Source organism: Leptodactylus fuscus, chromosome 3 (assembly GCF_031893055.1).
Source record: "Leptodactylus fuscus isolate aLepFus1 chromosome 3, aLepFus1.hap2, whole genome shotgun sequence".
Lineage (NCBI taxonomy): Eukaryota > Metazoa > Chordata > Amphibia > Anura > Leptodactylidae > Leptodactylus > Leptodactylus fuscus.
The window spans coordinates 7,469,931-7,485,522 of NC_134267.1; the positions used below are offsets into that span (position 1 = coordinate 7,469,931).

General features: G+C 46.5%; 1 protein-coding gene across 2 annotated transcripts in view; it reads left to right on the forward strand.

Annotated features, from left to right (window-relative positions):
* The first annotated feature begins 517 nt into the window (after window positions 1-517).
* The window catches only part of FBXO11 (F-box protein 11), a 59,021-nt gene continuing 43,946 nt past the window's right edge, over window positions 518-15,592 (forward strand). For both annotated transcript variants that reach the window (XM_075267019.1, XM_075267020.1), the window contains exon 1: window positions 518-878. In XM_075267019.1, coding sequence (XP_075123120.1) covers window positions 788-878 — 91 coding nt within the window. In that variant the 5' untranslated portion in view covers window positions 518-787. The remainder of the gene's footprint in view (window positions 879-15,592) is intronic.

Here is a 15,592-nt window from a genome sequence, read left to right on the forward strand (position 1 = left end):
ATAACATCCCATGAAGTTGAATGGCCGGGCCCAGGCTCCCAATCCCCTGCTCTAAGCCTCCCCCCATGTCAGTCTCTGGTGACAGCCGCCTGTGCTGAGCAGAGTCACGTCCTAGGGCACTGCGTCACCAGCAAGACCTTCACCCTGCCGGCCATTACTGGTTAAAGGGGGGGGGGGGGTCAGTGCTGCACCGTGTACAGGCCACAGCCTGCACCACCACCGGGCTACAGCACTGAGGGCAGCGGCTATAAATACACAGCGCCGTCCCTGTTGTGTGTGAGCGAGCTTCCAGCACAACTCCACCCCGGCCACCATCTTCCTTCAGCGGCTCGGCTCTGTGTGTGTGAGTGCGAGAGAGAGACGCCGCCTGTCATTGGCTGTAGAGAAGGTTGCGCTTTGCCTCGAGGGCTGTGATTGGCGGCAGGCCTGTCAGCGCGCCGTGTCGAGGGCTGTGATTGGCCGAGATAGGGGCAGGCTTGTGACTGCGCGTCTTTCCCTCCCCTTCAGCTGTGTGACTGTGTCTCTGGCGGTGTCAATGGCTCCTCCTGCCGCGGACAGACGGGGCTTACGGGAGGGGATTTTTTCGGGGCTCCTGTGAGAGCTCCAGACACCGGAGTGACGGGGAGGGGGATTGTGGACAGTGAGGAGGAGCCGACGAACACAAGCAGCGACGGCGGCCGGACTGTGAAGCAACCGCAGCTCTCTCACTCCGCAACCGAAGTCCAGGGGCGAGCCCAGCTCTGAGAGCAGCCAGGAGCCCGGCCCTCCTCCCCCCGACAGTCAGCAAATGAACTCGGTCAGAGCAGCGAACAGAAGACCCAGGCGAGTGTCGAGGCCGCGCCCGGTGCAGCCGGAGAGAAACAACGCCGGGGAGCGGGGTAAGAGACGGGGGCGGCGGGGGGAGGAGGAGGACGGGGGAGGGGATGCTGCTGCTGCCTGTGGTGGGGGAGGAGGGGGTGGATTACAGGCTCAGTCCCAGGCCGCACCGTCAGCTCCGGGCCTACTCCCTCCGCAGCCTCGGGGGGCGCTGCCAGGAAAGTGCGTGGCTTGTGCTGGGCCTCAGGCCGCGCTTTGTCTGCTCGACACCGCGGCCCAGTAACCACAAGCGTGTGACTAGCAACAGCGTCCACGTCCCAGGCAGACAGGCATACAAAGGGCCGCACACAATGAGCTGAGTGCCGGCACCTGCACCCCCTGCCTAGGTGACCCCAGGACAATCACCCCCTACATGGCCCCCCATTATCCCCCCGGCCGCCATTTGTAGCCGTAACCTATTTCTTATGGCGATAATCGCACTACGATACGGACGAAATACAATTTCTGACTGATGTCATCGTTCTTGGTGTCGTAAGTGGTCGCTGATGATGTCATACGTATTGCGGACCCACGATAGACCGAAGCCGGATTGGCCACCGTTGACTATGGGGTGTCCATTGTTCTGACACAATGGACTTTGATGGCGGCATGGTATGGGTTAAGCCGGGAGCCGCGCCAATTGGGGGTTGTTCACGCAATATTGTTTTATCATAGATTTCGGTGCCTAGTTTGTGCCAAAATTTGTGGCTTTTTCATTGGTGGTCGTGAGCTTTGCGCACAATGAGGTAATGGCAGTCGTTAAATGAGGCTCCGTCGTGTGCGGATCCGTTTGGGTAATGTGGGCTTTGTACCAGCCACTGCCAAATTTTATGGGATTCTGCGTTGTGGCTTTGTCACTTGTGGCTACGGGTCCTTGTGCAAAAATCGTGGTGGACAATGGCAAGCGTTCACTGGATCTAATCCGTGTGCGCTTTCGTTTCCTTGCCGTGGATTTTTTGGACGTTCCGGTACTCCGGGGGCTTGTACCAACCAGTGCCAGGTTTTATGGATTTGTCACTTGTGGTTATGGGTCCTTGTGCAAGAATCATGGCTGATAACCTGCATTGTGTGGGCCAATCTGCTTCTTGTCAGACATTTGGGTAGTGTGAACATACTCTGGGGATTGTGCACAAATTGTGACATTTTGCATTGTGTACCTGTCACTTGATGCTACGGGTCCTTGTGCTTCGTGGCGGACAATAGTAAGCTTTGAATGGGGCTGATCCACGCGCCTATCTGTTTCCTTGCCATAGATTTTTATGATGTTTTGTTAGTATGAACATATTCCAAGGGCCTGTACCCGTCAGCGGGCCTATGATAACAGAACCAGATGTGGATTGAGTGTCTTAGACATCCCTAAACGTTTTCCTTTGTTTTTGGGATGATCCTGATGTGTTTCCATATGAATTACCTGTAAACAATAGATTTTGTAGCCTTTTTGGGAAGACATCTCCTGTGGTGCAGGTACAGGTGATCACTCCTACAAGGTCATGTCGGGACATTTGCTATCTGCGCCAAGTTTGTGTCTGCCGGAAGCTTTAGCCAAAATTTTATATTGGGATCCCTTTGTATTCTGGCACAGTGTCTGTCATTGAAAGGTTCCTGATCATATGTTTCGTAACCCAGGGGGTTCCCTATCAGTATGTCTTTGTAGAATGGGAGGAAATCCGCACAAACACGGGGAGAACATACAAACTCCTTGCAGATGATGTTCCTGGTGAGATTTGAACCCAGGACTCCAGCACTGCAAGGCTGCAGTGCTAACCACTGAGCCACCATGTTGCCCCCCAGGGATTCCCTTTTCATGGGTGACCCTCACAAGTAGTGTCATGTAGGTCTATCTTATACTAAAGAGTAGAGGCGGCAGAGCCTTGTGACAGGACCATTGCAGGTGGTGTCAAGGGAACAGTAGCACATTGGGGGGGAACACATTTTAGGAAGAGGTACGGGATGGGATTCCTTTGTTATGTAGAGAGGGTAAGACCTGTGATACTGATGTAAATCTCTCTGATATTGTCCATATTTACAAGGCATCTATGTATTTTATACTCGGCTTGCAATTTTTTTTTTTTTCTTTTACATTTGGAACCTTTTTGAACGAGCAACCAAAATTTTCGTCAAAAGTGGCGCCTTTGGGGACGGTCTTTTGGAGAGGTTTAGTAGTATAATATACAGATGTAGCAAGTGGGGTACCCCGACTAATTCAATTGGGTTTTTAATCGAATTAGTCGGGGGTACCCCACTTGCTACATTTGAGAATTTAGGTACTACCACACCCATTGTACAAAGTAGTATACATATATACATACAGACAAGCAGAGCTAAAGGGGTATACGGTTTGATAGGTCAACACTATTTTTTTTTTATTTTTTTTTCAATTCAAAGTTTTATTGCAAGATTTTAAGACACAACAAGGTCCAAAATACACCAATAAAAAACAAAGTAAGACAGGAATAGGTCAAGAATATTCAATCTCAGGGGTCCTCTAGACAAGACAGCGGGGGGAGAGCCATAGTGACCACTCACCATACAAATTGTAGAAGCAAGTGTAAGTACTCCATAGACTTCAGTTGGCAGCGCTGCAGTACCTAGGCCACGAATCTTAGAAACCGGATAAACCCCTTGATGTCTGCAATTGGTTAACCTTTATCTTATCACAGAAGAAGACATCGAACAATGAAAAGTCATTGGAAAAAGATTTTTTCAATGGCTGGATTGGATTGTGTCGTCTTCTGTGATAAGATATCGTGTTGCAGTTTAACCAGTTGCAAAAGTTTGGGTTAAAGGGGTTGTCCAGGAATTCCAGATCTCTGGCAGGAGGCTGGGAACTGTGAGAGGGACCCCCAAAAACTGTCCCAGCGATATTGGTGTCGTCCCGGGTCCTTTCCTGTGAGCCACAGAAAGTAGTAGGTACTGCAAAGCTGCCCCATAGACTTCAACAGGGCAGCACTGCAGGGGGTGCAGCACACCGGAGCATTGGGGACAGGTGACTGCCTCATTTTTTATTTTTTTCACTTTCACCCACCAGAAATCTGTGATTCCTGGACGACCTCTTACCTCTGCTACACCTGTATATGAAACCTGTTCTTTCTGCTATTTTCTTTCTTTTGCTTATACAGTGCTGGAGTACCCGTAGGAAACCCACCAAACTTGGGGAGAACCCAAGATCCCAGCCCGGGGCGACTGTGCTGACCACTGACCCATTCTGCATCCTTTATTTCTCTAAACTCCATCTCCTTTGTTTTTTCCCATCAATAAGTCCTTAGGATGACAGAAAGTTGGAATTGAAATTTTTAAAGATTCCAAAATTCCTACAAAAGTAAATGGACAACAAGTTATGCCTTTAAAGGGAACCTGTCAGGTTATTGTAGGACCCCCACCTGCAGCTGTTGTATCCAGGGTAGTATATTAGAATTATGTCACAAAACTGAGGCCAAAACCCGGAGTTATAACCATTCTAAAAAAGTCATGTTATGCAGATGATCCTCAGGTAGCCCCGATGGGCAGCACCTCAGGCGTTATCCACTTTGTACAATTGATGGCCTATCCTGGCACCCCAGCAGATCAGTCATACTAAGGCAGTGCAGCTCTTACATCTGAAGACTAGGAGAGTGCCGCGGCACCTACAGTTTCTACAGCAGTGCAGTGAGAATCTCTGTGCTGCTGATCTCCGTGGGTTCCAGTTATACCATTATAACTTCTATTTGCTGCAACGAAACCGTTACAGAGGCAACAACGGAAAGGTGAGCGCTGGAAAAGTAACTGCCTCACTGGTTCCCTTTAAATGCAACTAATTCCAGTTTCTTTTTCTGGAGAAGTTGTGTATCTACCACTGTAGCATCTCCCCTCCCACAACAGTAGTCACCCAGCTTTCCCATGACTCTTGCATTTTGGGAGACATTGGACGCTTTTTAGTTACGCAAGATCATCTAGTCATTTGTAAAGGGCTTTTTTCGCCATTTTTAGCTGGTCTGTGTAACGGATGCAAAAAATGGATCCTAAACACGGCTGACCATCTGCTTCTATAACTTCTATCTGGCAAATAGAAATGGACGGCAATTCGATTGCATTCTTTTTAGACTTTTATTGACTCTGTGCTAGCTCTTTGCCTCCGTTTTCTGTATCCGTTAAAAAGATTTGCTAAACGGAAGTTAAAAACCTGGTGTAAATGGACCCCTGCGGGTACATGCACACGTTCAGGATTACGTGCAGATTTCAATGCAGTAAATTTGTGCCATAAATCATAAGCATTAAAGTCAATGAGGAATTCTGCTTCATGTGCACAATGCGGATTTTGACATCTGTTGCAAGTCTTACCTTGGCTTCAAAATCTGCACGTGCATGTATGAAGATCAACACCAAGGTCCACACCAGTTGGTACGGATTTCCATGTATATACAGGCAGATTTCGTTGCAAATTTTTTGCCTACAAATCATGAACGTGTGCAAGTACCGTAAGTGACTCCGAGCAGTGCTGCACCATAACTACAAAGTACTCACCATGTGGATGGGGTTACTAAGAGCCCCCTGCACATTGCAGGCTCATTCTGCTGCAGAAAGTTCTCTGAAAGGACATTGCGCCAAAGATGGCCCATTGTCCAGTAACACCAGAGAACTGGCGCAGAAGATGGTAAATTCCACCATGGATGCTAAATACGCAGCCTTCCTCTTTAGAGTTGCTGTATTTGGCCGCCTGCTGTCCATGACTTTTACTATTGATGATCTAATCTGTGTTGAACCGGTTGAGATTATTCCAAGATTCCCGTCCAATCTCCATAGTCCGCTGACTCGCGTCCGAGCATTTGCATATTGTTTACCTGCCAAGATGTTTCAGATGACAGCTCGGTCCATGTGACCTAATGACTCCTTGAGTCATCCTACAATAACGCGCTCCTGCCAGTCGCTTCCTATTGAAATTCCTCAATGCTAAATACAGTTTATGGATGCAAATGTCATGGAGATTTGGAGGTGTTGTGTTGAGACAGCAAATAACAGTGAGTCAGGCCGAGTGTGCGTGTCATGAGAGAACACATACAGTAGTGTCGTACTTAGAGTCCTTAAAAGGATTGTCCTAATATTTAATCTTATTGGGGTTGGAGGTCTGATCTTGACTGGTGGTCTGATGGTTCCCCCATCTCAATAGACTGGCGCTGTATCTGGCTTTCAGTCTAATAAAGATGAATGTACTCTATGGGACCCCAGTGGATAAGATAATCCTTTAATAGTCCCACATTGGGGAAATAAGATAAGAGCCAAGTGACAGGATTCCCTCTTAGGACACCTTTAAGTACCCCCTGGCATATCTTCAGTATGTACTTAGTATGGCGCTGGTGATAGAACTGTAAGGACCTGTTCACATGGAGGAATTTGGCGCTGATTTTGCTTCAAATTCCGCGCGGAATCTTCGCCTTCTATTCAGTGGGAGGCAGAGGTCGGAGCAGGACGTAGAAACATTAAGCTTCCTGCTGTATCGCTGCAAATTCTGTCAACTCTAGAACCTGCATTGCGAGACACTCAGGCCTCATTGGCAGGTAAAAGCTGTGGCGGAAACCTAGAGAGGAGGAAGTCGGCCGCAAGATGTTCTTCCGTTTTTGTTATCTGAACATGGCCTTAGTGCATTAGGAGTGGTCCCGGTTATTTTGGGCTATCCTCAGATCCTGACCTATAGTCATGGCCATAGACAGCAGTAGTCTGGCGCTGACTCATTGAGGTCTGAGTTTTTTCTAGGCCTGCTGTGCACAGGGGGGAGGGGCGAATAAGCTGTGACCTCCTCTATTGTCAGTAATGAATTAGTGACGGGTCATAATGTGTGTTGTCTTTAGAGATGTTATCTTCTATTGTGATCCTTTGTCTTGTTTGTGACGTAAATGAGGACACTGCTGCAATGAAAACCCGGCAGAATTAGCAAGTGTGAGGCTGAGAAAGTTGAAAGCTGAGAGAAAGTTCTCCCATGTTCAGCTGTGAGATTTCCGTGACAGAATTGCAGTGCGGGGCATCGACATTTCGTTGCGGCTTTCCTATTCTGATCCACGGAATCGGCGGAATGCTGAATTTTTTACATTTATTTTTTAATAAGTAAATCTAGTGACCTAGAAAATCAAAAATAAAATAATCAAAAATTCTTAATGTGCTTCTCAAACTTGGTGTAAAAATAGGACATTTTTGGTGACATGTCCCCTTTAAGAAATGAGTCTGTCCTGCAATGTTGATCCAGAAGACAAATGGAAAGCTACACAACCACTTTATACATCTCCAGTCAGGTCACTTAGGAAGTCTGCTGTACATTGTCATTCTTAAAGGGATCCTATCATACAAATATATTTCTTTTCTTAGTAACACCTCGGAATAGCCTTAAGAAAGGCTATTCTTCTCCTACCTTTCGTTGTCTTCTCCGTGCCGCTATTCCATAGGAATCCCGGCTCTTGTCGGTATGTAACAGAGTTCTCTCACAGCACTGGGGGAGGGCCCCAGCGCTCAAACAGCACAGGGGGCGTCCCCAATGCTGCCAGAGAACTCTCTCCAGTGCCGCCTCTATCTTCGTCAGGAACGTCCTCTTCATCCTCTTGACAATGGCCACTTCTAACACCATGTAAGCGGCCATTTTCTCCTGGCCTGTGGGCATGCGCCATCTGCTCGGCCCGAGGCCTAGAAGTCTGAAATCTACGCTGGATGAAGCGGATGTTCCTGATGAAGATGGAGGCGGCGCTGGAGAGATTTCTCTGGCAGCATTGGGGACGCCCCCAGTGCTGTGAGAGAACTCATTTACATACCGAGAACAACCGGGATTCCTACGGAGTGGTGGCACGGAGAAGACAACGAAAGGTAGGAGACGAATAAGCCTTTCTTAATGGGATTCTACCATTGAAATGAATTATTTTGGCGATCACACGTCGGAATAGCCTTTAGAAAGTTTTTACCTGTATGCAAATTAGTTCTCTTGCAGCGATGGGGACGGGCCCCAGTGCTGAAAATGCGATGGGGGCGTCCCCACTGCTATTCGAGAACACGCTCCAGCGACGCCTCTATCTTCGGCTGGAGTGAGACACCAGCAGAGCAGAGTGCGCATGCTGGCCGGCGGCCATTTTTGCGAAGCGCTCCTGTATTGAACTACAAGAGCGGCCTCCCAAAAATGGCCGCCGATCGGCATGCGCACTCGGCTCTACTAGTGTCTCACTGGCAGAGCCAACTGTGCAGGCGTCGGAGGTGACGCAGAAGGAAGACGATGAAAGAAGGGGAGGCTCCGGCCGAAGATAGAGGCGTCGCTGGAGCGTGGTCTCGAGTAGCAGTGGGGACGCTCTCATCGCATTTTCAGTGCTGGTGCCCACCTCCATCACTGCGAGAGAACTAATTTGCATACCGGTAAAAAACTGTATTTCTAAGGAACAGCGCAACGGAGACCACGTCTAAAGGTAAGAGACGAATAGCCTTTCTAAAGACTATTCCGACGTGTGATCGCCAAAAAAATTCACTTCAATGGTAGAATCCCTTTAAAGGGGTATTCCCACATCGAATACTCACTAGAGATGAGCGAGTACTGTTCGGATCAGCTGATCCGAACAGCATGCACGCATTGAAATGAATGGAAGCACCTGGTACTTCCGCTTTGACGCCAGCCGGCCGCTTAACCCCCCCGCGTGCCGGCTACGTCCATTCATTTCAATGCGTGCGTGCTGTTCGGATCGGCTGATCCCAACAGTACTCGCTCATCTCTAATACTCACCAGTCTTCACTGCTGTAAAATCTTCTTTCTTCCTGGTTTCTTGCGTCATTTGGTGGGCGGGGTTTCACATGCAACCTGCCGTTTAGCTCCACCCCAAATTAGCGTGTAGTTCTGCCCACCACATAGCGTGATCCTATGGGGCAGCTGAAGGGCCTGTGATGTCATCAAAGGTCCTCAATATTGGACTATGAAGTACAGGCAGGAGCAACTCTGTGTTACATACAGAGACTGCCTGTCTCTGCCATAGTGAACACAATTGAGTTAGCTAGCCTGATAACTGGGAGAACAGAAGACGAGTTCAGAAATGAAAGCAGCTCCTCTCCTCTATCTGAGAGCAGGAAGCTAGGTCACATGGTGCAGACACAGGAATAGCTAGATACACAGGCTGGCTCCCTGCACTTAGCCCCTCCTCCCTCCCCCCTGAGAGCAGCAGATACATCACTTGACTTTTGAGCAGAAAAGTCAGGGCTGTGTCAACAAAGAATTGAATAAAGTAATATAGTGGACAAACAAAGCAGTTTTGCTGAAGCAATGTATTTAGGAAAAGTCTTACATCCACATTAACCAGCAGTATAGATAGGATCCTTGTGATGGGACAACCCCTTTAAGGCTAGTCCGACGTGTAAAAAAAAATTAATGTATTTGTATGATAGGATCCCTTTAATAAGTTGGCCCCGTTTTGGGGTGGCACGGTGGCTCAGTGGTTAGCACTGCAGCCTTGCAGCGCTGGAGTCCTGGGTTCGAATCCCACCAGGAACAACATCTGCAAGGAGTTTGTATGTTCTCCCCATGTTTGAGTGGATTTCATCCCATTCTACAAAGACAAACTGATAGGAAGAAAAATGTACACTGTGATCCCTATATCATATATCCCTATAGGGGGCTCACAAAATGTACACTGTGATCCCTATATCATATATCCCTATAGGGGGCTCACAATCTACATTAAAAAAAAAAAAAAAGTTGGCCCCTCTTCATTTCAGTGGAGCTATTCTTATATCCATCTTTTAATGTCAGATTTAACATCTCTAATTTTTGTCAATTTCCTCAAATCCTGAATAACCTCAAGTCAGAGGGATCTTTGGAAAAGGGCTGCCTTACAAAATCAAAAAGGGGGAAAAAATAAAATAAATTTCACAGCCAATCAGTATGTCTTTGGAGTGTGGAAGAGAACCCACACAAACACAGGGAGAACATACAAACTCCTCGCAGATGTTGGATTCGAACCCAGAACTCCAGCGCTGCAGTGCTAACCACTGAGCCAGCGTGCCGTCCACTGTTGTGGGAGTAATGGAAGTACGGTTACAGGGTCAGACTACACAGTGTGCGCTTGTAGTTGCGGTTGTGTTGTCATATTTACATGGTCAGCTCAGAGTTTGGGGGGGGGATCCTGATGGGGCCCCTTTTATGTTACCCAAATGTACTAGTAGGACCTATAGACGAGGGGGGTCCTTGGGGGGGCTTTGAAAATTCACTGTTATCATTTTTGGTGCAATGTATTACAATAGATAAAGGTTACCGGGTCGGATGTGCGATATAAAGCGAACTGTCCTGTGTGAGAGCAGGAGAAGATAAAGGAAGAGAGGCTCAGAGTAAAAATCTGACTACACGGCATAGGGTGTTGTGTGACAAAAAACATTTGCGCGGTTTGTTTGCGACTTGCTGTTGCCTATTTTAGACTTGTGACTTGACTGGAATAAACCAAATCGAAGGCCTATTGTACCAGGCGCACGGGCTGTACTTCCACTCAGCACCTGTGGCCAAAAATCCAACAGAGTTGGGGATTTATTTTTTGCATTTGTTGTGTTACAGTCACATAATGTCATATGTCACAACGCAACTCTGTTATCATCCGGTAGATACAATGTTGCAGTGTCTGTTCAGTCTTCACTTTGCTTTGTATATGCCCTAGCCTAAAACCTAACAGGACTCCTCGGAGGGACAGAGTGCAGATTACCCCACCGACATGTAGTGATTGACAAGCGTCTGTGTCCAAACTGATATAAAGAGATCTGTCCGTCATCCTGTGTGGTCTGGACTCTTCTCCTAGAAGACTGACGAATCCTGATCCAATCATATAGTCCTATATATCACACAGCTCAGCTTCTCTCCTCTATCCTATACCCCTATATATCACACAGCTCAGCTTCTCTCCTCTATCATATAACCCTATATATCACACAGCTCAGCTTCTCTCCTCTATCCTATACCCCTATATATCACACAGCTCAGCTTCTCTCCTCTATCATATAACCCTATATATCACACAGCTCAGCTTCTCTCCTCTATCATATAACCCTATATATCACACAGCTCAGCTTCTCTCCTCTATCATATAACCCTATATATCACACAGCTCAGCTTCTCTCCTCTATCATATAACCCTATATATCACACAGCTCAGCTTCTCTCCTCTATCATATAACCCTATATATCACACAGCTCAGCTTCTCTCCTCTATCCTATAACCCTATATATCACATAGCTCAGCTTCTCTCCTCTATCATATAACCCTATATATCACACAGCTCAGCTTCTCTCCTCTATCATATACCCCTATATATCACACAGCTCAGCTTCTCTCCTCTATCATATAACCTATATATCACACAGCTCAGCTTCTCTCCTCTATCATATACACCTATATATCACACAGCTCAGCTTCTCTCCTCTATCATATACCCCTATACAGTTAGGGCCAGAAATATTTGGACAGTGACACAAGTTTTGTTATTTTAGCTGTTTACTAAAACATGTTCAGAAATACAATTATATATATAATATGGGCTGAAAGTGCACACTCCCAGCTGCAATATGAGCGTTTCCACATCCAAATCGGAGAAAGGGTTTAGGAATCATAGCTCTGTAATGCATAGCCTCCTCTTTTTCAAGGGACCAAAAGTAATTGGACAATGGACTCTAAGGGCTGCAATTAACTCTGAAGGCGTCTCCCTCGTAATCCTGTAATCAATGAAGTAGATAAAAGGTCTGGGGTTGATTCCAGGTGTGTGGTTTTGCATTTCGAAGCTGTTGCTGTGACCAGACAACATGCGCTCAAAGGAACTCTCAATTGAGGTGAAGCAGAACATGCTGAGGCTGAAAAAAAAGAAAAAATCCATCAGAGAGATAGCAGACATGCTTGGAGTAGCAAAATCAACAGTCAGGTACATTCTAAGAAAAAAGGAATTGACTGGTGAGCTTGGGAACTCAAAAAGGCCTGGGCGTCCACGGATGACAACAGTGGTGGATGATCGCCGCATACTTTCTTTGGTCAAGAAGAACCCGTTCACAACATCAACTGAAGTCCAGAACACTCTCAGTGAAGTAGGTGTATCTGTCTCTAAGTCAACAGTAAAGAGAAGACTCCATGAAAGTAAATACAAAGGGTTCACATCTAGATGCAAACCATTCATCAATTCCAAAAATAGACAGGCCAGAGTTAAATTTGCTGAAAAACACCTCAAGAAGCCAGCTCAGTTCTGGAAAAGTATTCTATGGACAGATGAGACAAAGATCAACCTGTACCAGAATGATGGGAAGAAAAAAGTTTGGAGAAGAAAGGGAACGGCACATGATCCAAGGCACACCACATCCTCTGTAAAACATGGTGGAGGCAACGTGATGGCATGGGCATGCATGGCTTTCAATGACGGCACTGGGTCACTTGTGTTTATTGATGCCATAACAGCAGACAAGAGTAGCCGGATGAATTCTGAAGTGTACCGGGATATACTTTCAGCCCAGATTCAGCCAAATGCTGCCAAGTTGACCGGACGGCGCTTCATAGTACAGATTGACAATGACCCCAAGCATCCAGCCAAAGCTACTCAGGAGTTCATGAGTGCAAAAAAGTGGAACATTCTGCAATGGCCAAGTCAATCACCAGATCTTAACCCAATTGAGCATGCATTTCACTTGCTCAAATCCAGACTTAAGGCGGAAAGACCCACAAACAAGCAAGACCTGAAGGCTGCGGCTGTAAAGGCCTGGCAAAGCATTAAGAAGGAGGAAACCCAGCGTTTGGTGATGTCCATGGGTTCCAGACTTAAGGCAGTGATTGCCTCCAAAGGATTCGCAACAAAATATTGAAAATAAAATATATTTTGTTTGGGTTATGTTTATTTGTCCAATTACTTTTGAGCTCCTAAAATGTGGAGTGTTTGTAAAGAAATGTGTACAATTCCTACATTTTCTCAGATATTTTTGTTCAACCCTTCAAATTAAACGTTACAATCTGCACTTGAATTCTGTTGTAGAGGTTTCATTTCAAAACCAATGTGGTGGCATGCAGAGCCCAACTCGCGAAAATTGTGTCACTGTCCAAATATTTCTGGCCCTAACTGTATATCACAGAGCTCAGCTTCTCTCCTCTATCATATAACCCTATATATCACACAGCTCAGCTTCTCTCCCTCTATCCTATAACTCTATATATCACACAGCTCAGCTTCTCTCCTCTATCCTATAACCCTATATATCACACATCTCAGCTTCTCTCCTCTAATATATAACCCTATATATCACTGAGCTCAGCTTCTCTCCTCTATCATATAACCCTATATATCACACAGCTCAGCTTCTCTCCTCTATCATATACCCCTATATATCACAGCTCAGCTTCTCTCCTCTATCATATACCCCTATATATCACACAGCTCAGCTTCTCTCCTCTATCATATACCCCTATATATCACACAGATCAGCCTCTGTCCTCTATCCTATAACCCTATATATCACACAGCTCAGCTTCTCCTACGCTTTCCTTTCCTGCTGTCAGTATCACTGGCCAGGTTTGCTCTCTGTCTTGCCCAGCATGTTAATACTCTATTATATATATGTCATCCATGTAGTTAGAACGATGATAACTTCAGTGAAGACGACGATTCAACAACTTTCATTCTTTGTTTTTATTGTTTGGTTTATTTGACGCTGAGTGCACTTCTGCTTTGTGCTCTGGTTGTCGGCTGTTTATCTGTGAAGTCCTAGGTCGGTGCTTTGTGCGGTTTTCTATTGCACCACTTCTCGTCTCTGCGCTTTATTGTCAGGGCAGCTGAGGACATCGGCAACCAAATAACTGTTTTGCATAACGCCATGTTGTGATAATCGGAGCACGACCGGGGGCCGCAGCACAAAACGCGGAGACGCTTCTCACCTTCCGTAGTCTCGCACGCAAACACTCTTCACTTTTGTCATGTTTCTAAAAGTAGCCATGGATTTGTTTTCTTAAGCCCACGCGAGTTGTTAGTATTGTGGATGGTTTAAGCACGTTTCTTACATGAACCTTCGTCTCGTTTGTCTGGCTTATGTCTCTTGTGGTCCTGTGTTGGCGCAGGTCAATCGTGTGAGAGTTCCGCTCGGCCATTACCAGTTTGCTCATGTACCTTACTGATCGGAATGGACCATGTCGGCCCTGGTTAGAGGAATCCCGATTCCGGTAGCCTGTGGTTGTGTTATCTATCGGTGTCTGTTTCCTTACAAATAGTAACCAAAATAATTGAATCTAGTAACCGAAGGGGCTGACTGAGGTATTAGAGGTTAAAATCTTACAGTATTAAATTGTCTTCAGATATTTAACCAGCATGGTGGCTCAGCGGTTCGCTCTGTTGCCTTACAGCGCTGGGGTCCTGGGTTCGAATTTGATCAAAGGCAACATGTATGTAGACGTCTGGGGCATTATCATACAGGCCCAAAGCCTTATGATAGCAGTACCAGCCTGTTGCCATACAGGACCAAAGCCTGTGCTAGCAGTGACAGGCTATTACTACTACCACAGGCTTCAGGCCTATATGGTAATATCCCAGACCACGTGACATCTGGGATATTACCATATAGGCCTGAAGCCGGCTAGGATTAACATGTGCACAAACAGAATGTCATGTATTTTTCCTCCCTCGGCTTATACTCGAGTCAATAAATTTTCCCCATTTTTTTTTGTGGTAAAATTAGGGGGGGTCGGCCTATATTCGGGTCAACTTATACTCGAGTCGACTTATTCTCGAGTATATACGGTACAAGCTTTCAGGCAGTCAGTGACCTCTGCATAATATGTACACATATAGAATCCTAGCACAAGGACCCGGCTTTGCACAGGTATATTTCATTTTTTGTTTGTTTAGTGACCACATAAGAATCGCCCAATTTTGCACTGGTATATTTTGTATGTTTGTGTGTTTTCTTTTCAATAAGCGTCATGTGATCATGTGTATCTCAATTTGGATATCAGTGAAACACCTGCAATCGGTTGTTATGGAAAGTTGGAGTAAAACTGTGTGTACGTGACCTTGTGTAACCGTGTCACTCACAGCGCCCTGCCCCTTTAAAGCTGACCTACAGCAGGGAAGAAAAATGGCTGGGTTGTTATGGAAACCTGGAGTAAAGCTGTGTGCATGTGAACACTAAGCGCCTGCGAGCTTCTATTGGCTGATAAGGGACATATGACTGTATATATGGCAGATAGAATATGAGTGAAAGATTTGTAGGCTTCTGTTGGCTAATGCCGGTCATTGTTTTGGGAATCCTGTATCTCAGGAACGGAACGTGCTAGAGAGCTGAGACCTGGTCTAAAACCTTCCTGGACACCTGATGTACCTGTGTGCCAAATTGGGTGAGGATCAGTCCAGTCGTCTGGTCGTGCATAAAGAACATACAGACAGAAACTCTTTTTTTATATAAAAAAAGATTATGTAAACTTTCCCTGGTGCTTCAGGTTATTTTACTGCTTGACCACGAGAGGCGCCATTGTCCTGACTCCACATTGTATATACATACCGTATTTTTCGGACTATAAGACGCACTTTTTTTCCCCAAAATTTGGGGGGAAAAGAAGGGTGCGTCTTATAGTCTGAAGGTGGCGCCTGGCATCCGCTGTAATAGAGAGGCGGAAGCCGGTAAGTGATAGACGCCATTACAGGTGCCGGGGCCTGAGACATCGCTGCCCTGCCCTGCATGAAGCCAGCAGCAGCAGGGGCTCCTCCGTGCCCCCGCCGCTGGCTTCATCCAGGGCAGAGGATCGTAGCG